The 16327-nt window shown below is 42.5% G+C and overlaps 1 protein-coding gene across 13 annotated transcripts in view; it reads left to right on the forward strand.

The window, feature by feature from the left end:
- The window catches only part of EHBP1 (EH domain binding protein 1), a 204312-nt gene that overhangs the window by 19934 nt on the left and 168051 nt on the right, over positions 1-16327 (forward strand). For all 13 annotated transcript variants that reach the window (XM_040058768.2, XM_040058771.2, XM_040058774.1 and 10 more), the window contains exons 3-4: positions 7884-7941; positions 15863-15958. In XM_040058768.2, coding sequence (XP_039914702.1) covers positions 7884-7941; positions 15863-15958 — 154 coding nt within the window. The remainder of the gene's footprint in view (positions 1-7883; positions 7942-15862; positions 15959-16327) is intronic.

The following is a 16327-nucleotide window of genomic DNA, read 5'->3' on the forward strand; positions in this document are numbered from 1 at the left end:
AACCTTACAAGTATCAGAGGCGTGTCTTAGTGCTCATTTGGTTTTTGTAGGTATCAGCCTTTTTTTTTTCTTTTTTTTTTTTTTTCCTATCTTGTTTAGCCATCTCAGTTCCATAATCTGGGTGCCTGAGATGGTGATAGGAATTTTGTCTTCCAGACAAACTCTGTGGATTGGTACCATTCCGCCCATGCTGCCCGCTCAGCAGCTTTTAGTATGCTCACAATTTCTGTGCATCTTCAAATGGTAGAAGTTGCTTTGTGTAATCTAAAACGTGCTCTTAGGTAACAAAAACAAACACAACCCTGGCGCTGTTGGTTTGGAAGGGACCTCTAAAAGAATCTTAAAAAGGAGGGGCCAGATTCTTCTGCTCCTGCTTTGCAGAACTGTGAATCTCCTTTGGGATGTGTCCATGGTAGCAAGCAGAGGAGGAGGAGGATGGAGGCATCAATGCACTGTAGCTTCTGAAACTTGCTTTGTCCGAGTCTTGATGCGGACGTTAGAATTTCTGTGCAACAGGAGTGTAAACCTTTGTTCGTTTATCTGTGTGTAAATGTCAAACTTGCTCAGGCAGTAAGAACAGCAGAGATCATCCTTCTCTTTAATTGCTCATGGTAGGCTATGCAGAATTTCCTAAATATTTTAGACAAATTGGAGAAGGAAACGTCTGTTGTGAGTAGTTGATGGTCCTGGAACTGTGGATTTGGTGCAAGATACAATTTTTGGTTCTGCAGGAATGACAGTAAAATAATTTCTAATCTGTTTTTTGCAGACTGAAAAGCAGTAAAACCTTCTGTTTGCGTGCTATTTGACACAGAAATTGTGCGTGAGGGAATAGGTTCTGATTAAAACTGACAATGGTGTGCTAAAAAGTCTCTTACTTTTTTTTTTTTAGTACTAAAAGGTCATTTATATGGGCAGTTTTGATGGGTTGGAACTGTGTTTCAGGCAGCATTTGTCAGTCAAAGAGTTTAATTTTAGTTATTTTTAAAATACTTTTTATAATGAGATTGCACCTAACTTAAGTGCTTCAAAATAAGAAGGATTAACACTCAATTGGACATCCTCAGTAATGCATGTGCATTATTGTATAGATTATTTTTGGTCTATAGGTAGAGGTATGAGTAGGGCTAAAATCAAAGGGAGGGTTAATGTTGCTCAATGTCTTGAAATTTCCTGGGTGCTGTATAGTCAGTGAGGACAGGAGATGGAATTCGAATTCAGAATTCCTTGCTCAGTTTGCCGAAACTGTTCCTGGATTCCTGTTACCGATCTGTTTTATGGCACAGTGACCCCAGAGAGTGACGCCGGTGTCTGCTGAGGAGGTGCTGGGGGCTGCGTTTGCCTTCCAGGGCAGGGAGATGCTCGGGCTCTTCACCTTCTCAGACCAGCTTTGAAATGCACTGCTATGGTGAAACAGCAGTTTTATTTTTTGGTTTTTGGGGTTTTTTTTCTGGCTATTTTGTGTTTATTCACGTGGCAGTTGTCAGGCCCCAGCTCTGCAGGGAAGGAAGGGGATCAGCACAGCGGGTTCACAGCAGGTCAGGCCCCAGCCCACTGTGCAGGCAGGTTTGTGTAGTTCCTCCTCCTGCTCTGCCCTGCTCAGGAGGAGCAACCTACCAACTTGAAACAGAAAGCTTTTTGTTTGTTTGTTTGTTTTGCTTAAAAAAACCCATTTAAAATTTTTTATTGTTGAAATGTAGACGAAATATTCTGACGAAGGAGCCTAAAAAGGAAAATCGGGCATCTGAAAAAGGTTTGGCTCATGGCAGCTCCTTCCTGTGAACTTTCCACTGTACAGCGACACTTCCCATTCGAGGTTTGTCTGAACGGCCCTGTTAACCTGTGCTCCTCCCTGCCAGTCAGCCTGGACTGGGAGGCTGGTGTCACAAGCAAGCTTTCCTGGAGCAGCTCCTGGTTTTTTTAGGCATCATTTGTTGTTTGTAGAGTGCTGGGTGGTGTTAGCGAGCTCTGGTGTCGGTAGGCTGTGTGGGTACACGTGTGGACTGAGCGTCGCTGGAGTAAATGTCTGCCCAAGAGCGAGATGAGGAACCCACTGAGCCCTTTTTGTGCTCAACCCCTCCTGGTGACGGCAGGGCTAAATCGGACCAGGCAAAGAAAGCTTCCACGTGGAGAGCGGCTGGATGGGACCTAAAACTCAGGGACTAGTCAAGGCATCTTTGTGCTACTGCCAAAAGGATGGTGAAGAACGCGATTTCTGACAACTGGGGTCAGTTCGTGTGTTCTGCAACGTAAAATTCTGTTGCAAAAAACTTTCAGACTTTGCTACACCATTCTGCAATTTCTCCTGCTGCAATTACTCTTTGAAAAATGAAGTGAAGTCTGCCCTTGTCACTTTTTTCTAAATAATAGATGAACTTGGGTTTTGTTTAATTCAGCTCGTCCTGCAACTTCATTTGTGTTTGGTTTGAGAAATTCAAGTAATCAGCAGTGCATACTACACATTCCACTCTCAGCCTTGCAAATAGATGCTGTGCAGGTTCACTAGGTCTGACCTAAAATAGGTCAGTGTCTTGCTTTTTACCCATTTTGTATAAACCAAAGCCAGACCAGAGCTCCTTTTGAAAAGCAAAGCGTAATCTTGAGATGTAGGTCTCGTAGAGGCCAGTCTGTTTAGCAGCAGATGTATTAGAGAAGCTCAAATTCGCAGGGGGAATTCTGGTCTTTCAACGGGTTTGTGTAGTCTTGAAAAAAATCTGTGGAGACCTCTGGTGGGAAGAAATGGAGGAGTTTTCTGTGTCAAAGTGACGGATGGATCCACAGCGGTGACGTCCTCTCACCTTCCTTGTTTTAATGATTTCTCCTTTGAAATTTCCCAGGCTTGCTAAAACTGCTGAATGGTTTTTAATGATGGAAGAACAAACTTTGCCTTATTTTAGGGGTTTGATGCATAGACCATGAGAAGTTGTATTGAGAGAATGCTCCAACAGTTGGACGTAACTCTGTGGGATGGCACAGGCCTTACCCAGGAGCCTTTAACCTCCACCATGGAAGTTAAGGTGAGGTGGGGAAGAAGACCCCAAACCCTTTCCCGAAGTGTGTGTTTCAGCTGTGATTGCTTCATCTGGTAATTATCTCAGAGGGCTTTCACCTGCACTGTGTTTTATTCTCCTTGGTGTCTCTGGCTTTTGCCATCGGTGCTGTACCTGCACTCAGCGAGGAGGGTTCATTTGGCAAACGCATCGATGTTTGACATCATTCCTACACTGTCTCTGGGCCTGTTTAAAGCATTGGCAGTATTTGACTGCACTTGCTGCAGTTGTAGGCAGCTGTGAAATTTCATTGATCGTGGAGAAGAGGAAAATCTGAGAGGGGGGAAATCCTCAGCACAAGGCTGTGGCCTGATTGGTTCCTTGGCTAATGGCATTACGCAGCAATAGCGCAGGACCTAGTGCAGACAACTGCGCTGCAAAGAGTGCTTTCCAAAGTAATTAGCTGTAAAATGAGGAAAAGCAGCGTTCATCCCAAATTAATGGTGCTATAGAACCAACCACATTTATTTTTAAGGGACCATTAGAGAGCCTTGCTGGCGTTTCAGCGGTCGTGTGGAAAGCTGTGTGCTGGTGGGGCGGGAGGATTGGTCCCTAATGGAAATCTGCATGGCATTCAGGGATGCACAATGCAGAAGGGACAAAAGGTTATTTTAAAAAAAAAAAAAAAATTCTTATCAGAAGTACTTTGACAATCGTCCTCAAGTAATTATTTTTATCCTTCAATAGGTGCGTCTGCGTGCTATTGTGCTAACGCTGCTGCTTCTCTTATTAATTATACTCTTTTTAAGTTTGCTTCGCAAGAGTAATCGAGCAGACTGTACTAATGAATGCAGTTCGAATCAAACATAGTAAAAATAAAACAGCTCAACTGAAAAAGAAAGGAAAGGAGAGGGGAAGGCAAAACCCAACGCTTAGGCAGTTAGGTGCCAAAACAAGTGTGTGAGGCTGTACTGTGAGGGGTACATACAAAAAAGGTATCTTCCACTTTTTAGGCACTTAGCAATTATTGAGTGTTATAAATTGTGGTGGTACCTTGCTGCTAAGAAATCCTGTTACCTGCTTTCCCACCCTTCGCCAAAAGGTTGTTCATCGTAGGTCTCGCTGTTGGCTTTGGTGGTCTGAATTAAAGTTAAGTGCGTTTGCATTTCTTTCCAACAACAGATTCTAACCTCAAGTCTTCTGCAGCTTTTTGTAATTGAACAGTAATTTTAGTGGAGAAGGATGTCCTGGGTAATGTTATCAGCTTCTGCTGAAAGGTTTACAAAACAAGAGTTCGCAGGAGACTGATACCTTTCACATCCTTCTTCTACAAGTGATGTTTGGAGAGTTCTGTCATCAAAATATTGTGCCAAACACTTCCTAGAATGGTCAAACCAACCCGCAGATGACCTTGGATCTTGCACAACCTCCTTTCAGTCAGTAACATTTGTAGTGTATCAAGTGCTGATTGGATGAGGTTTTTTCCCAGTATGCAGAATGGTTTTATTACATTATTTAATGGTTGTGGATATGGCAAAGTTTGATTCCAGTATTTTTTTTTTTTTAATTGGTTGTTTCAATGGGGAAATGGAAGGTACCAGAATCATGAACTTCCATCTGATAGGAAAAGCTGGCTTGGTTTTGAATTATAAGTGTTTTATAAATCTGTATTTTGGATCCCATTTTAATTGTTTAGCGTGCAGGGTAGAGATGGATCTCTTTTTCTGAACCACAAGCGTTGAAATCAATCTTCCCTGCTTCTTTGCTGAGTTCTTCTTGTAAATAATAAAATAACTTTGCTACTCTGAATCGCCTTTCTTCAGGAACAGGTTTTTGTGAACCACACAATAATAAATACAGATTTATGGTAAGGTTTATGAAATACAATCTTTTGGATCCAAGCTGGATCCTTCAGCCCCTGCATCCATGCTCATCCTAGTGCTGATGGCTTCCTTTAGCTCCCCTTTCCAGGGAGGTGCTGCTGCTTTGGCAGTGCTGCCGTGGTGGGAAATGCACAGCATTAAACACTCCTGCTGAAAGGTCAGTGGTGTTGACCTGATAGAACTGATGCAATTACTTAGTGGGGACATGTAGTGTCCAGCTAAAACCCCGTTCTCTTTCCCTGCTCCAAATCCATTGGCTTAAGGTTAGCAGCGTGCTATTCCTTGCTTTAGGCATACTGGCTTTGCTGAATGAGTGACTGACTGAAAGCTGGTGGGTTTAAAGAAATGAGAAATGTCTTTTGCGCAGCGCAGGAAATTAATTTTTATTTTTAATTTTTTTTTTTTTTTATCACTGACCATTAACGTTTGTTCAGCTTGCATCATTGTAGATTTTGTATTTAGAATGATATCAAAGTTCAATCGGTAAGCTTATAAAGGATACCAAAACTGGTCTCCAGACCAATTCTTCAGAAGTGATTTTATTTGCTCTGGTTATTGACTAATGAGCAGCTGAGGTTTATGATATTGAAGGAGGGGGATAAGTCTGAAGTAGGAAATACTGCCTAATGCTTTCAATTAGCAGCGTGCATTATGTGATATCGGCCATTTCCTAGCACTGAGATATCATTAATAACCTTGAATACAAATTTGCTGATTAAAGTATGAGCTGGGCTTTTTCTTCTGCAAGTATATTGGCATAGGAGAGCAATGAACAGATTGTGGTAGGAAAGGTTGCTCTTGGTTTTGTTAGTCAAACAGTTCTGTGAAGATATTTTAGAATTGTTGGTTTTGTGACTTCCTTGAAGAACATCCCTTAGAAGAACTGCCGTGCTTTTTGTTAGGTTTCAGTGAAGCTGAACAGAGTGGGGATACTTGTCCTTTGGGATATTTTCTTCCCTTCCCATCCTATTCTATTTTGCTAAATTTTTTGTCTCCATATTGTGATGACCTTCCTTGTGGGTGTTGTGGGGTTTTTTTGTTTGTTTTTTTTCTGGTAAAGTACCTCTGGATGTGGGTTTCTCTCATACTTGAAGGTGAAGGAGCAAATTGTGCTCAGTACTTAATAAATAAATGTACTGGTGAGAGAAGTGAGGGGAGCAAATGGTACTCCTGCTCTTCCATCAGCGTGGCTTGGTCCTTTAATTGGCTTCTTCATATTGGTGCATTTCTGTGTATTCCTGGCAGAGGGAGTTCCTCAGGGCTGGGAAATGTTGCTGGCATGGGTTTGGGTTGCTTTGCTTGGGGGTGTGTTGTTTTTCCCTGGTGGCACAAATGCAGTTCCCATCAAAGCCAAAGATGAGAACCCACCACCGAGTGAGCGAAGAGCTTTGAAGTCCAACAGGATGAGCTCATTGCCAAGCAAGATTTTGCAGAAGCTGTCAGCAGAGTCAGCCTGCAATTTAAGTTGCCTAAACAAGCCACAGGAATGAATTTGCAGTTTAAAATAAAGCAGATTATTTCACTTTCAATTTAAAAAAAAAGCCTGTGTGCTCATTTCCTTTGCAGGATCTGCCTTTAGCTCGGTCTTTTGGGAGAGCTTTAGTTCTGGTGGGGTTTAAATGTGAATCATGGGTGAGGTATTGTTTGTATTGTAATTTACAGCAATGATCAACAGCTCAATGGAAAAATATGTATGAAAGGAAATATGATTATTAAACCAGTTGGGGTTTCATTTGAAAAGTTTGTTATTAAGTAGATAGTCTCCCTGTGATGAAATAGCAGTGGGAACACTGCCTTGACTCAGAATATTTGTGGGGGGGATTTTGGGTGCATCTTTTAATCATTATTTGGATGTATTGTGTCTTGGCTTTTTCTTGATTACACCCATTTTCCCTCCTATGATTTGTTTTGGTGTTGGCTTTAGAAATGCAAGGATTCTTACACCGGTGTCTCAAAAATCTGAGCAGCATTTTTTTTTTTTTTTCCCCCAGGCAGAGTTACATATGCAGGTTTAGTACTTTTAAGCAGAGATGTGAATTGAAAATCGTTTGTGGGTGGATTTGCAGCTGGGCTTCGTGATGGAATTGAGGTCATCAGGCAGAAAACAAAGCTGGAATGGTGTCAGGAGTCTGCACAAGAGGGTCGTAGGACTGGAAGTGGGAGCAGAAGCGTGGTCATCATGTCATGGGAAGTGTGTCACGGGGGGAGGATGGGAAGTCTGGAAGTTAAGTCAGTCATCAAAAATCACAGGCACAACTATCAAACTAATAAGGTAGATAAGGTACAGGTAAACTATTAACCGATAAATAGCTCCTAAGAAATGTAAAGAGGAAATAATTTGTACTGGAAGGGTCATTTATTGAGGTTTCCATCTGCATTCATGGTAAATACCAGATGAGGAATTGCTTGGGAAACCATGCTCATTTTCAGTATATTTGTCCTTTGGAGTATAAGCTGAGGAAGTGCTGATTTACCTGTCATTGTCCAAGGAGATTTTGAGGAGTAATATAGGACTTGGTTTTCCTGTTGAGTTACTCAGGTAGAAAAATAAGGGTGTAAGAAGAAGTGAAATTACCTGCTTTCTTGGCTACTTAGAAGTAACTTTTCAATATGTCTGCGTAGAAATTCAAGCTAGAATTTGCAATAATGTTTATTTTGGGTGCTGGAATGTTTCCAAGGTGTCTGTATAGAGTCTGGATCCTGTTCTCTGCCCCATGGAAGAGTTTCTGCTCAGGTGTGCTGCTGTCTCTGGGGAGATGTCCACAGGCAAGGAGAGCAGGAGGACAATGATGACATTTCTGTGTGGACTGGAGGACAACCTTTCTCTATAAATACCCATTATTTTTTTCCTGTTAAATGACTGATGCTGAGAGTGGTTTTTAGATGAGCTATTTTTAAGAGAGCACGTTATCCACTAAGGATGTCATTACCTGTTGCAAGAGTTTTAATAGAAACTGTTTTCATATTTATCTTATTGTATATTAAGCTGTTTCTTCCTTATCTTCAACAGGCAGCCAGATAAACTAGTGGTGGTTTGGACAAGAAGAAGCAGAAGAAAATCTTCTAAGGTTAGTTGATTCTTTAATAAGCCCCGACTTGAGTGACAAACAGCATCAGTGGTTTAAGGAGCTGGTTTTTTGAATGTGGGGAGGAGCCAAATAAATAAATGAGAAGTATATTAGTTGTTGACTTTTCTTTTGAACTCAGTTTATCCATAAAGTTCAGAAGAAACTGCTGTTGATGTCACTGCTAATTTATGGGAACTCTTAACTCTGATTTCAGCTTTGGTTATTTGTTTAGCAGAACTGTATCACCATCAGTTCAATTCAGTTATTAATTGCTAGAGCTAATTAGAAAGGAGAATTGGTTTCTTTACAACAAGTGCATTAAAAAAAAAAAAACTAATGGAAAAAAAAAAAGTAATAAAGAATCTGACATCCCTGCAGTAGGCAGATAAAGCCTGAATAAGAGGCTATTCCACAACCTGAAATGCTACAAATCAAAAAGAATAAAAGCAGGGTCTTTCAGCCCAGCAGTGCGTCTTTGAAGTGAATATTTACATTTTTCTTCTGCAAACACTGTGGGCAAACCTGTGAATTTGTGTTTCATGACCAGTAACTTGATAGCCTGAGAAATGGGAAGCTCTGAGTGAAGTCTCTCCAGTGTCTGGACACTGATAAAGTTTGTCTTTCATGGGGACAAGAGTGCTTGCTGTTTTCCTCCCTTCCCAGGAGCATCTCCTCTTTGAGATGATTTGGTCTTAACTTGCTTATTCCCTCTCCCCGTGCTGTGGCCTCTTAGCCTGGTTGGATTTATGGCAGATGATCTTGTCAGAGAGGAAATTTTGGAACTTATGATAGCTCTTTGACATGTCAGTGAAAAATCAGATGGTCTAAGCTTCTTTTTCCTTTTTCTTGTGTGTATTCGTGTAACACAAAATGATGTTTTAAAGAACTCTGTAATAGTGGAGGGAGGGCATCCATGACAGGGAAAATATCTTGAAATTATTGTGATGAAGAACTTGTGTATCACATTTTCTAAATATTTATTTTTCTGCCCTGCTCAGGAGAGACTTCAGGTTTATTTTTTTTACTGGTACTTCTCATTTCCTGACTCTCATGCGTATTTGTTGTGTTTTGTCTTTTAACTTGAGGTATAAGCTGTTCTAATCTGTTTTAGACAAAGACTAAAGGTTCCTGACTGCACAACTAAATGCAGTGCATCCAAAATTCAGCAAATGACAGGATTTTCTGGCATTAGCTCAGCCTTTTGGGCTTGAAGTTTTTTTCAGCTGGGCCATAAAGTTCCATGTGTCCTCACTTCAGGTCACCAGGCAGTAGAAGCAACTCTTGGATAAACTGGCAGATTTAAACCTGAGACTCAGAAAAGCTTTTGGCTGACTAAGTCACGTTTAGTAAGATCCCACAAAGGTACTTTGAGAGAGGCTGAGTGGCCCTGGAACCTGGGCAGAGCATAGAGTTAATTTTAAAGCTAAGGTAGTCGATGTGACTTGAGCTGTTTGGGTCAAAAACTGTAGATCAATAAATGTTCTCAATCTCTTAGTCATCCTGCCAGTAAAATACTTTATTCAACAGGCTTGTTTCATCTAATTGCTTTATTGGAAGCAAGTCAAATGGATATTTCCTCTTATTTTATTTTTGGTGGACACTGGGTTCAGTGAGTACAAAGCATTAATAATTGTCTATGTTTTTCAGCTTCTTGAGAGGGAGGAAGGGAGGGATGAGGTTTTAGCTTACTGTAAAGATGCCGTGAAGATTTTTTTGGAGGTTATGTTTTCTGAACTTTTCAGATCATTACAGTTAATGAGGGCTATCACCAGCAGATAGTTCCCAAACTCACAAACGTGGCCCTTTGGATGCTCTCCAGTAGCTCTGTGTCTCTTTTGTACTGGGAGAGTACAAGAGATGTGTTAAACAAAAATGTCGTGCAACTGGAGGATGGAGCTATGGGTGTGCTCTGGGATGCCTGCTCTGTTATAATTTTAAAATGCCATTCAGCTGAAAGCTGAGTTCTTGATGTCCTTTGAAGCCCTTGTTTTTGTGGGTTTTCATGATTTTGATATGCTTTCTACCCCACCTACTCTTTTCCAAATAAACTACACTGTTCCCTTCATTAAAAGAAATGATGAGAGTCATCATGTGCAGGAGTCTGAATATTTTTCTTCTTACTGTGGGAAACATAGAATAGGAGCTGTAGATATGTTTAATTACAGTAAGTTTCAAAGTGTTGCAAATGAAAAGCAAACAGTCATTTTGAAAGAGCATATAAATAGCAGTCTGATGGGTGGATGGATACAAGACCATAAATATATCCAGCAGTTACTGACCTTAATGCAGATTTAAGTTACTTACAGTTCTATTTTGGGACCTGCTCTCCACGGGCAAGTCTAATTTGAAATGTATTTCCTGAGGTGTGCGCTTGGGCACCTCCATCGTGTGTGCCAGGAGTTTACATAAAATGATGATTTGCAGTTTTGCCCTGCTTGGCAGGATTACTGTGCAGTCCTGGAACCACAATGAGCTTTCAGCTTGGGGAGGGTGGGAGTTGCCTGTCTGCTGGTGCAAATGATGTCTGTTTGCAAAATCAGGCACACTGATGCTGTTCAGCATCCGTGGTTTACAGAAGGTGCAGCTTGTAGCCACAGACTTGTTTAGCTCTTACTCAGTACCCTGGCACACTGGAAAGTTACCTGCCCAGGTTTTCAGGCCCTTGGCTTTTTTTTTTTTTTTTTTTTTTTTTTGAGTGGTAGTATCTTTGCTCTAGTGTAGAGCAAGGGGGAAAACGTGTTGAAAATAGCTTTACCTTCATTTCACTGAGATGCTCTGAAATTTCCAGGCTTTGAACTAAGAAATTTCAATTTGAAAATAGTTGTTACCAGGATGTCAAGGAGGTACTTTCTACTGTTCCTGTGAACATGCAGAGGCTTATGGTTGAATTGTACACCTATGAAGAATCAAATTTGCACTTGCTTCTGAGAGCCTGACAGAATTATTCTTCAAAGATTCTTTTTTGTATCAAAGCTGAAAGAAGGTGCCTTGCCTGTGATTTCAGCACTTCTCTTGCAGGTTTATCAAAAACTGTTTAAACACAAAGGAGAAGGAGCAATGCTGAGAAGAGGGAAAGAACTCGAGCAGTGAGAAGTAAGAGCCAGGAGAGGCAGAGGGGCAGGGAGTGAAAGGAATCCCTTGTACACAACAGCAACCTGGCCAACATTTTTCCAAGGTTCTGCCATCAATAAAGCAGCAGCTCTGGGTCACCTCTTTTGCTGTTCTCACAAACTGTAGCCTTTTCTGGCTGCTTTATTGCCCAGTGCCAGCCCTGCCTGTCCCTGCCAGGCTGGAGTTCCAAAGGCATCCTGTGGCTGGCTGGGACCAGCACAGCTCAATAATGCCACTCCTGAGGCTTCTCAGTTTTTTAGTAAAGTTAGGAGATCGTGCTGTGATTGTAATCTCTGAGGTCATTAAGGTAATTGCCTTGTGGTGATGTTTTGAGGTGCAGTGATGGTTGTCCCAGAAAACGGCGAGAAAAATAACTCTGCCTTCAGGTTTTTTTGTTTGCCTGGGCTTTGATTTTTTTATTTGATTGGTTTTCTTTCCTAATAAGAAACCATATGGGTGATAGGTGACGTGAGAAACTGAAGAGAAGGGGAAGAGGCTCTTTATCTGAGCATCATCTGCTGTGGATGGTGAACAAGGCAAGATCTGGTGACCGAAATAGCACGAATCATTTATTTAACGCATCGTGGATGTCATGAACGTGTGTGTGTGTGTGAAATTCAGCTTGAAGGGGTAGGCCAGTCCTAGAGAACCTGTGGTGGAGATGAGTTTTCGCTCGTTCCCCAAGCCTGGCAGCCTTTCTGTAGCTCTTTAGCAGAAATACACGCATGCACAGCGACAGTCGTAGCGCGCGTGCCGGCGAATTGAAGACATTCATGGGAAGACCTGTGGGAATCCGCTGGTTTCCTTGTCTGCTCTAAAGGGGCACTGACAGCAACGTCTTGATCAAAGGCTGCCTGGAGTTTCCAGGGCTTTGAACATCCTGCTTTGGCACGTGCTGGGTTTTTTTGGGCTGAGTCCCAAGGCGTGAGTGTGAGTGGAGCGTTGTTCTGGTGCCCAGCCTTTTTGAACTGGTGGGCCAAGCACGGGGATTTCAAGATGATCCTGGGGAGGATGCAAGCTGTAGTCTGGAGTGTTGGCTTTTAATTTGTCTCCCTTTGTGACACTGAACCGTGGTACAGAAGGACAAGAAGAAGCCATTCACAAACTGCTGGTTTCCTCTGGTGTGAGGGGATTGGCAGCTTTTCCCTGCCCATTCTTTTTCCTGTACGTCCATTATCAGCCATATACAACTCTGGTGAGTGATTTTGGTGGGATGCATCACATGGAGCAAACCCTTGGTGTTCTGATGTTCCAAAGCCACACCGCTGGCACGGAGGCACCAGATGAAGGATCTGGCTGCTTAATGTCGGCTCTTCCTCTCCAGGTGTTTGTTGGATTTTTTTTTTTTCTTTTTTTTTTTTGTTTGGTTTGTTTTTCTGCCTGGACAACACTGTGAAAGAGAGATTATCCTTACAAGCTGAGCTGCCCTAAGCACTGCTGGAGCCAGCTGAGCTCCTGCTTGCTTCTCGTGCCCTGAGTAGCCTGTCACACAGATGAACAGCAGAGCTGGCCTGATCACAGGCAGCTGGCAAAAATTTTATAAGGAAAAGCAAGTCAGCAGTTTGCTGGCTCACAAAAGATCCACTCTTGTGGCTGCAGGTGAGGAATAATCGTAGGTCTGTTTCAGATGAGTTTTGCTTTCAAAACCCAATATTGACAGCTTGGCAATAAGAACAAATTTTTTATTCATAAATATAAGCTGTTCCATAATTTGCAGCAGGCTCAAAATATTACGGTCAGCTCTAGTATCTTAGGGAAAAGTAACACGAAATTATCCTGCACAGCAGGATGAGGCAAGGTGGTAGTGAAGAAAAGCAGAAGAGAGATGAAGCATCTGAAAGGGCAGGTATATTTAGTAATAATGTGGTCTCAAGGCTGTCACTGCAGTTCAAGCACAGCAAAACAGCAGCGATGTTCACGTCACGGGTGGTGGATTGCAAAGCTGGCTGCCCGGGTTGCTTTAAAGAGAAAAATGAACCTCAAAACCGGATAGCCTGAAGTGCCCTTGCAAGTCTGTAGGCTCATCTTTAAGAGATTTCCTCCTCTCCCAGCCGTCAGCTTTGTGCCAGGGCAATGCCAGAGGTTGGACAGTGTCATTCACAGCCCTACTCTATTTATAGGGTACTTCGGCAGCCCCTCCTGGAGCTCCCCTTTCCACATTGAAAAGAGCTTTCATGCTATGTTGTCCTCTCTCATTTTCTCCTGGCAGAGAAAAGGAAGAGTTGCCTTTTGCTTTGAAATGCAACAGAGCACTTCAGCTTCTCTTTGCAGACCGTGGCTCCCATCCCTCAAGGTCTGGAGACAAGTCAGGCGAGGGCAGGGCTGTGGGCGAGGCACCGCTGCTGGAAGTCACTTCTGCTTAGCTGCCCTGGCCTTGGCTTCCAAGAAAATGGGAGATGGCTGCTGAGGACCAGGGGCAAGTGAGGAAAGAGTGGGTCCAAAGGCACAGCCACCCGATGGAAAATGGAGTTGGAGGAGGGGATTTGGGTGGAAATGTACTGTGCGGGTGCAGCACCTCGCCTTGGCGAGTCCTTGTCGCCTGCAGCGGTGGCCCGATCCAGCTCCAAGTCAAGGCTTAGAATTTGGGAGCTGAAAGGGGTTTTTTTGATATAGGCCAGATGTAACTTAAAGAAACTGCAGCATAGAGATGCCTGGCATGAGAAATGTTGCATTAGAATAACACTCTTCATCTTATTTTTAAATTGCTGTCATTCGCTGGTCCTCTGTGTTTCTCTGGCTTTGCTTTCCCCTTTCCATTTTCTCTTCCCAACAACCCAGACAGTCCTTTTGATGTTATCTTTTTCTGTCAAGCTGTTTGTGTGATACAGTGTTTATTTTCCAAAGCCAGAGGAGGACTTAATAACATTCGTGATCACAGAACAGCTTTGCTTTAAAAGCTCATTAGTTAGTGCTTGTCTCCTGGTTGTTGCTTTCGGTGACAGAAAAACATAGATATCCCTGTGTGTTTATTGTGCCTCACTGACTTTCCTGGTGGGAGGAAATGCTGATAAAAGGCTTGAAGTGAAGTGTTGACTGCATCAGTGGATGCTCATTTTCTAGGGTTTTGGTTTTTTTTTTAATAGATGGAACAAGTGATCCTCAGCTGAGCAGGCTGGCGGTGCCTGGACCTTGGACAGCAAAAGTTTGACATAATTGTCACTATTGGCCCAACCCAGCAGGAAAGCACAGGTTTCAGACACACCATGAGCTCCAATGACTATTTTGTGCAAACTGGTGCCTGCAAAGAGGATGGAATGCCCCAGTGGAGGAGAAATGAGTGATTTTACAAGATGCTGCCAGAGGACACGGCAGATGAGCTCGTGTCTGCTGAAGACCTCTGTGGGGAAGCTGGGAGTGATGGGGTCTGTGGGACAGGAACACAGACTGCAGCTCCAGTGTCTGTGGTAGTAATCACATCTACTGTGGTGTGCTCTGCTGCTCACAAAATACCTTTTTTATGTAAAATACATGAGTTTTGTTTGTGTTATTTGGTGTCGTTTGCTCAGTTATTCAGAGGATACATCCAGGCCCTCTTTAGAATGATGAGATTAGGCTGAAATTTGTGGAGTAAAACCAGCAGAAATTGGGTTCTTTCAAGTTGCTCTTTTTTTAAATTCCCTTTTTTGTTTCAGATGCTCCAAGCTGCTACAATGCAAGCACAAAACATAGACACTCACTGAAAAATCTGATCTAATTGGGCATCTTTGGGAGCTGGGATTTCAAGCAGAACACCAAAGACAAAAAAAACTGTGATAAAACCAAAATAATATTTGGCACTCCCTGCTGTACACAATGGCAGAGAGCTGCTGCCTCTGTAGGGATGGGATTGTTTCTCCAGCTTTGTCTTTCCCACTTTGGTACAGCAAAGTCATCCTTAAAGTTGCCCAGGTTACTTTAGGGTCCCTGAGAATCTGAGTCGCAGGTCCTGTTAACCTTATTAAAGGAAAAAATGTGTTCCAGTAGCCTTAATCTGAAGTTCTGAGTGTTGGAAGGAGTATAAAATTGCAGTGAGTGATGCTCTAGAATTAAAAAAAAAAAAAAGCAAACAGGTTAATTGGCTTCGGGTAACAGTAAATAGATTGTACAGTCTTTCCTAACAAAACTTCCACATGTTTCTAATAACACTCTGACTCTGTAGCTGTCACTTCTGCAGCAGCATCCTTCCCTCATTTGTCTTACAGCATCACAAACAGATCAGGTTGAGCTTGGAAAAAGGCATACTTATTCCAAACCAGAGCAGAAATGCTCACACTAATCCAAACTGATGCTCAAAGGTAGACAGATTCTCAGTCTATTTAACTGTTGGGATTTTTGTTGTCTTTTCTATGTGTGGGTACCCCAGCATATTAATTCTTAAAAACTTAAATGCTTTAGTAGCATTTTAAGTCATGGTTTTCACTTTTTTTTCCTCAAGTAAAACTTCTTGTTCCATTTACGTGTAAGTGTGATTAGACCTGAACTACGTGTTATACACAAAATAAAGCTCAGCTTGCTACGGAACTTCTGACCTTACAGCCTTAATTTTTGCAAGATTCTGAGTGTCCTGACCTCTGCTGTGCAATAAAAAAAAAGAGTTTAGGATCTTGTGAGGAACAGCTTTAGTTCAATGGAAGAGTCTGCTAGTGGTCTGAATTTCCTTACTGCCATTCTTAATTGTGTCCTTCGCAGTGCTCAGCAGAGTCATGGGTTTAAGGATGTCAGCTTTTTGGGGTCAATGATGATACTTTTACCAGCATGCCCTGGCTCCTGTGGGAGTTAACTCAGCACTTTTAAAATGGCTTTAAACAGCTGGGTGTTTTTCTTCCTTTAGGCACACAGCTGGCAGCCTGGAATCAAGAACCCATACCGTGGGGTGGTGGTGTGGCCTGTACCTGAAAACGTTGAAATTACTGTGACTCTCTTCAAGGTAGGTTTCTTTTAAAGCGTGATCTTTACTATTTCCTAAACAATACGTGAAAGACTTCTGCCGGGAAGCGCCAGATGATAGTCACAAGGTCTAATCTTGCTGGTTTTATGTCATTTACTGCGCAGCCTTATGTGGTCAGCTCAAATCTGGGTGAGAGGGATGGCGTGTTCCCTGCCGGAGCTGACTCCTGTAGTTCAGTTAACGCGCTGAAATACCCACTGAGCTGATTATGGCGTTGGCACAGAGTCCAGCACATGTGTAACCGTGCACGTAGCTCATGTGTAAGGACTTGGCGTGGCTCGCAGCCTGGTAGGTTTTCTTCAACTACTGGAAGGCAGAAGTTGTCATAACACAGTCATTTCTAGACTT

Source organism: Hirundo rustica, chromosome 3, assembly GCF_015227805.2.
Source record: "Hirundo rustica isolate bHirRus1 chromosome 3, bHirRus1.pri.v3, whole genome shotgun sequence".
Classification (NCBI taxonomy): Eukaryota; Metazoa; Chordata; class Aves; order Passeriformes; family Hirundinidae; genus Hirundo; species Hirundo rustica.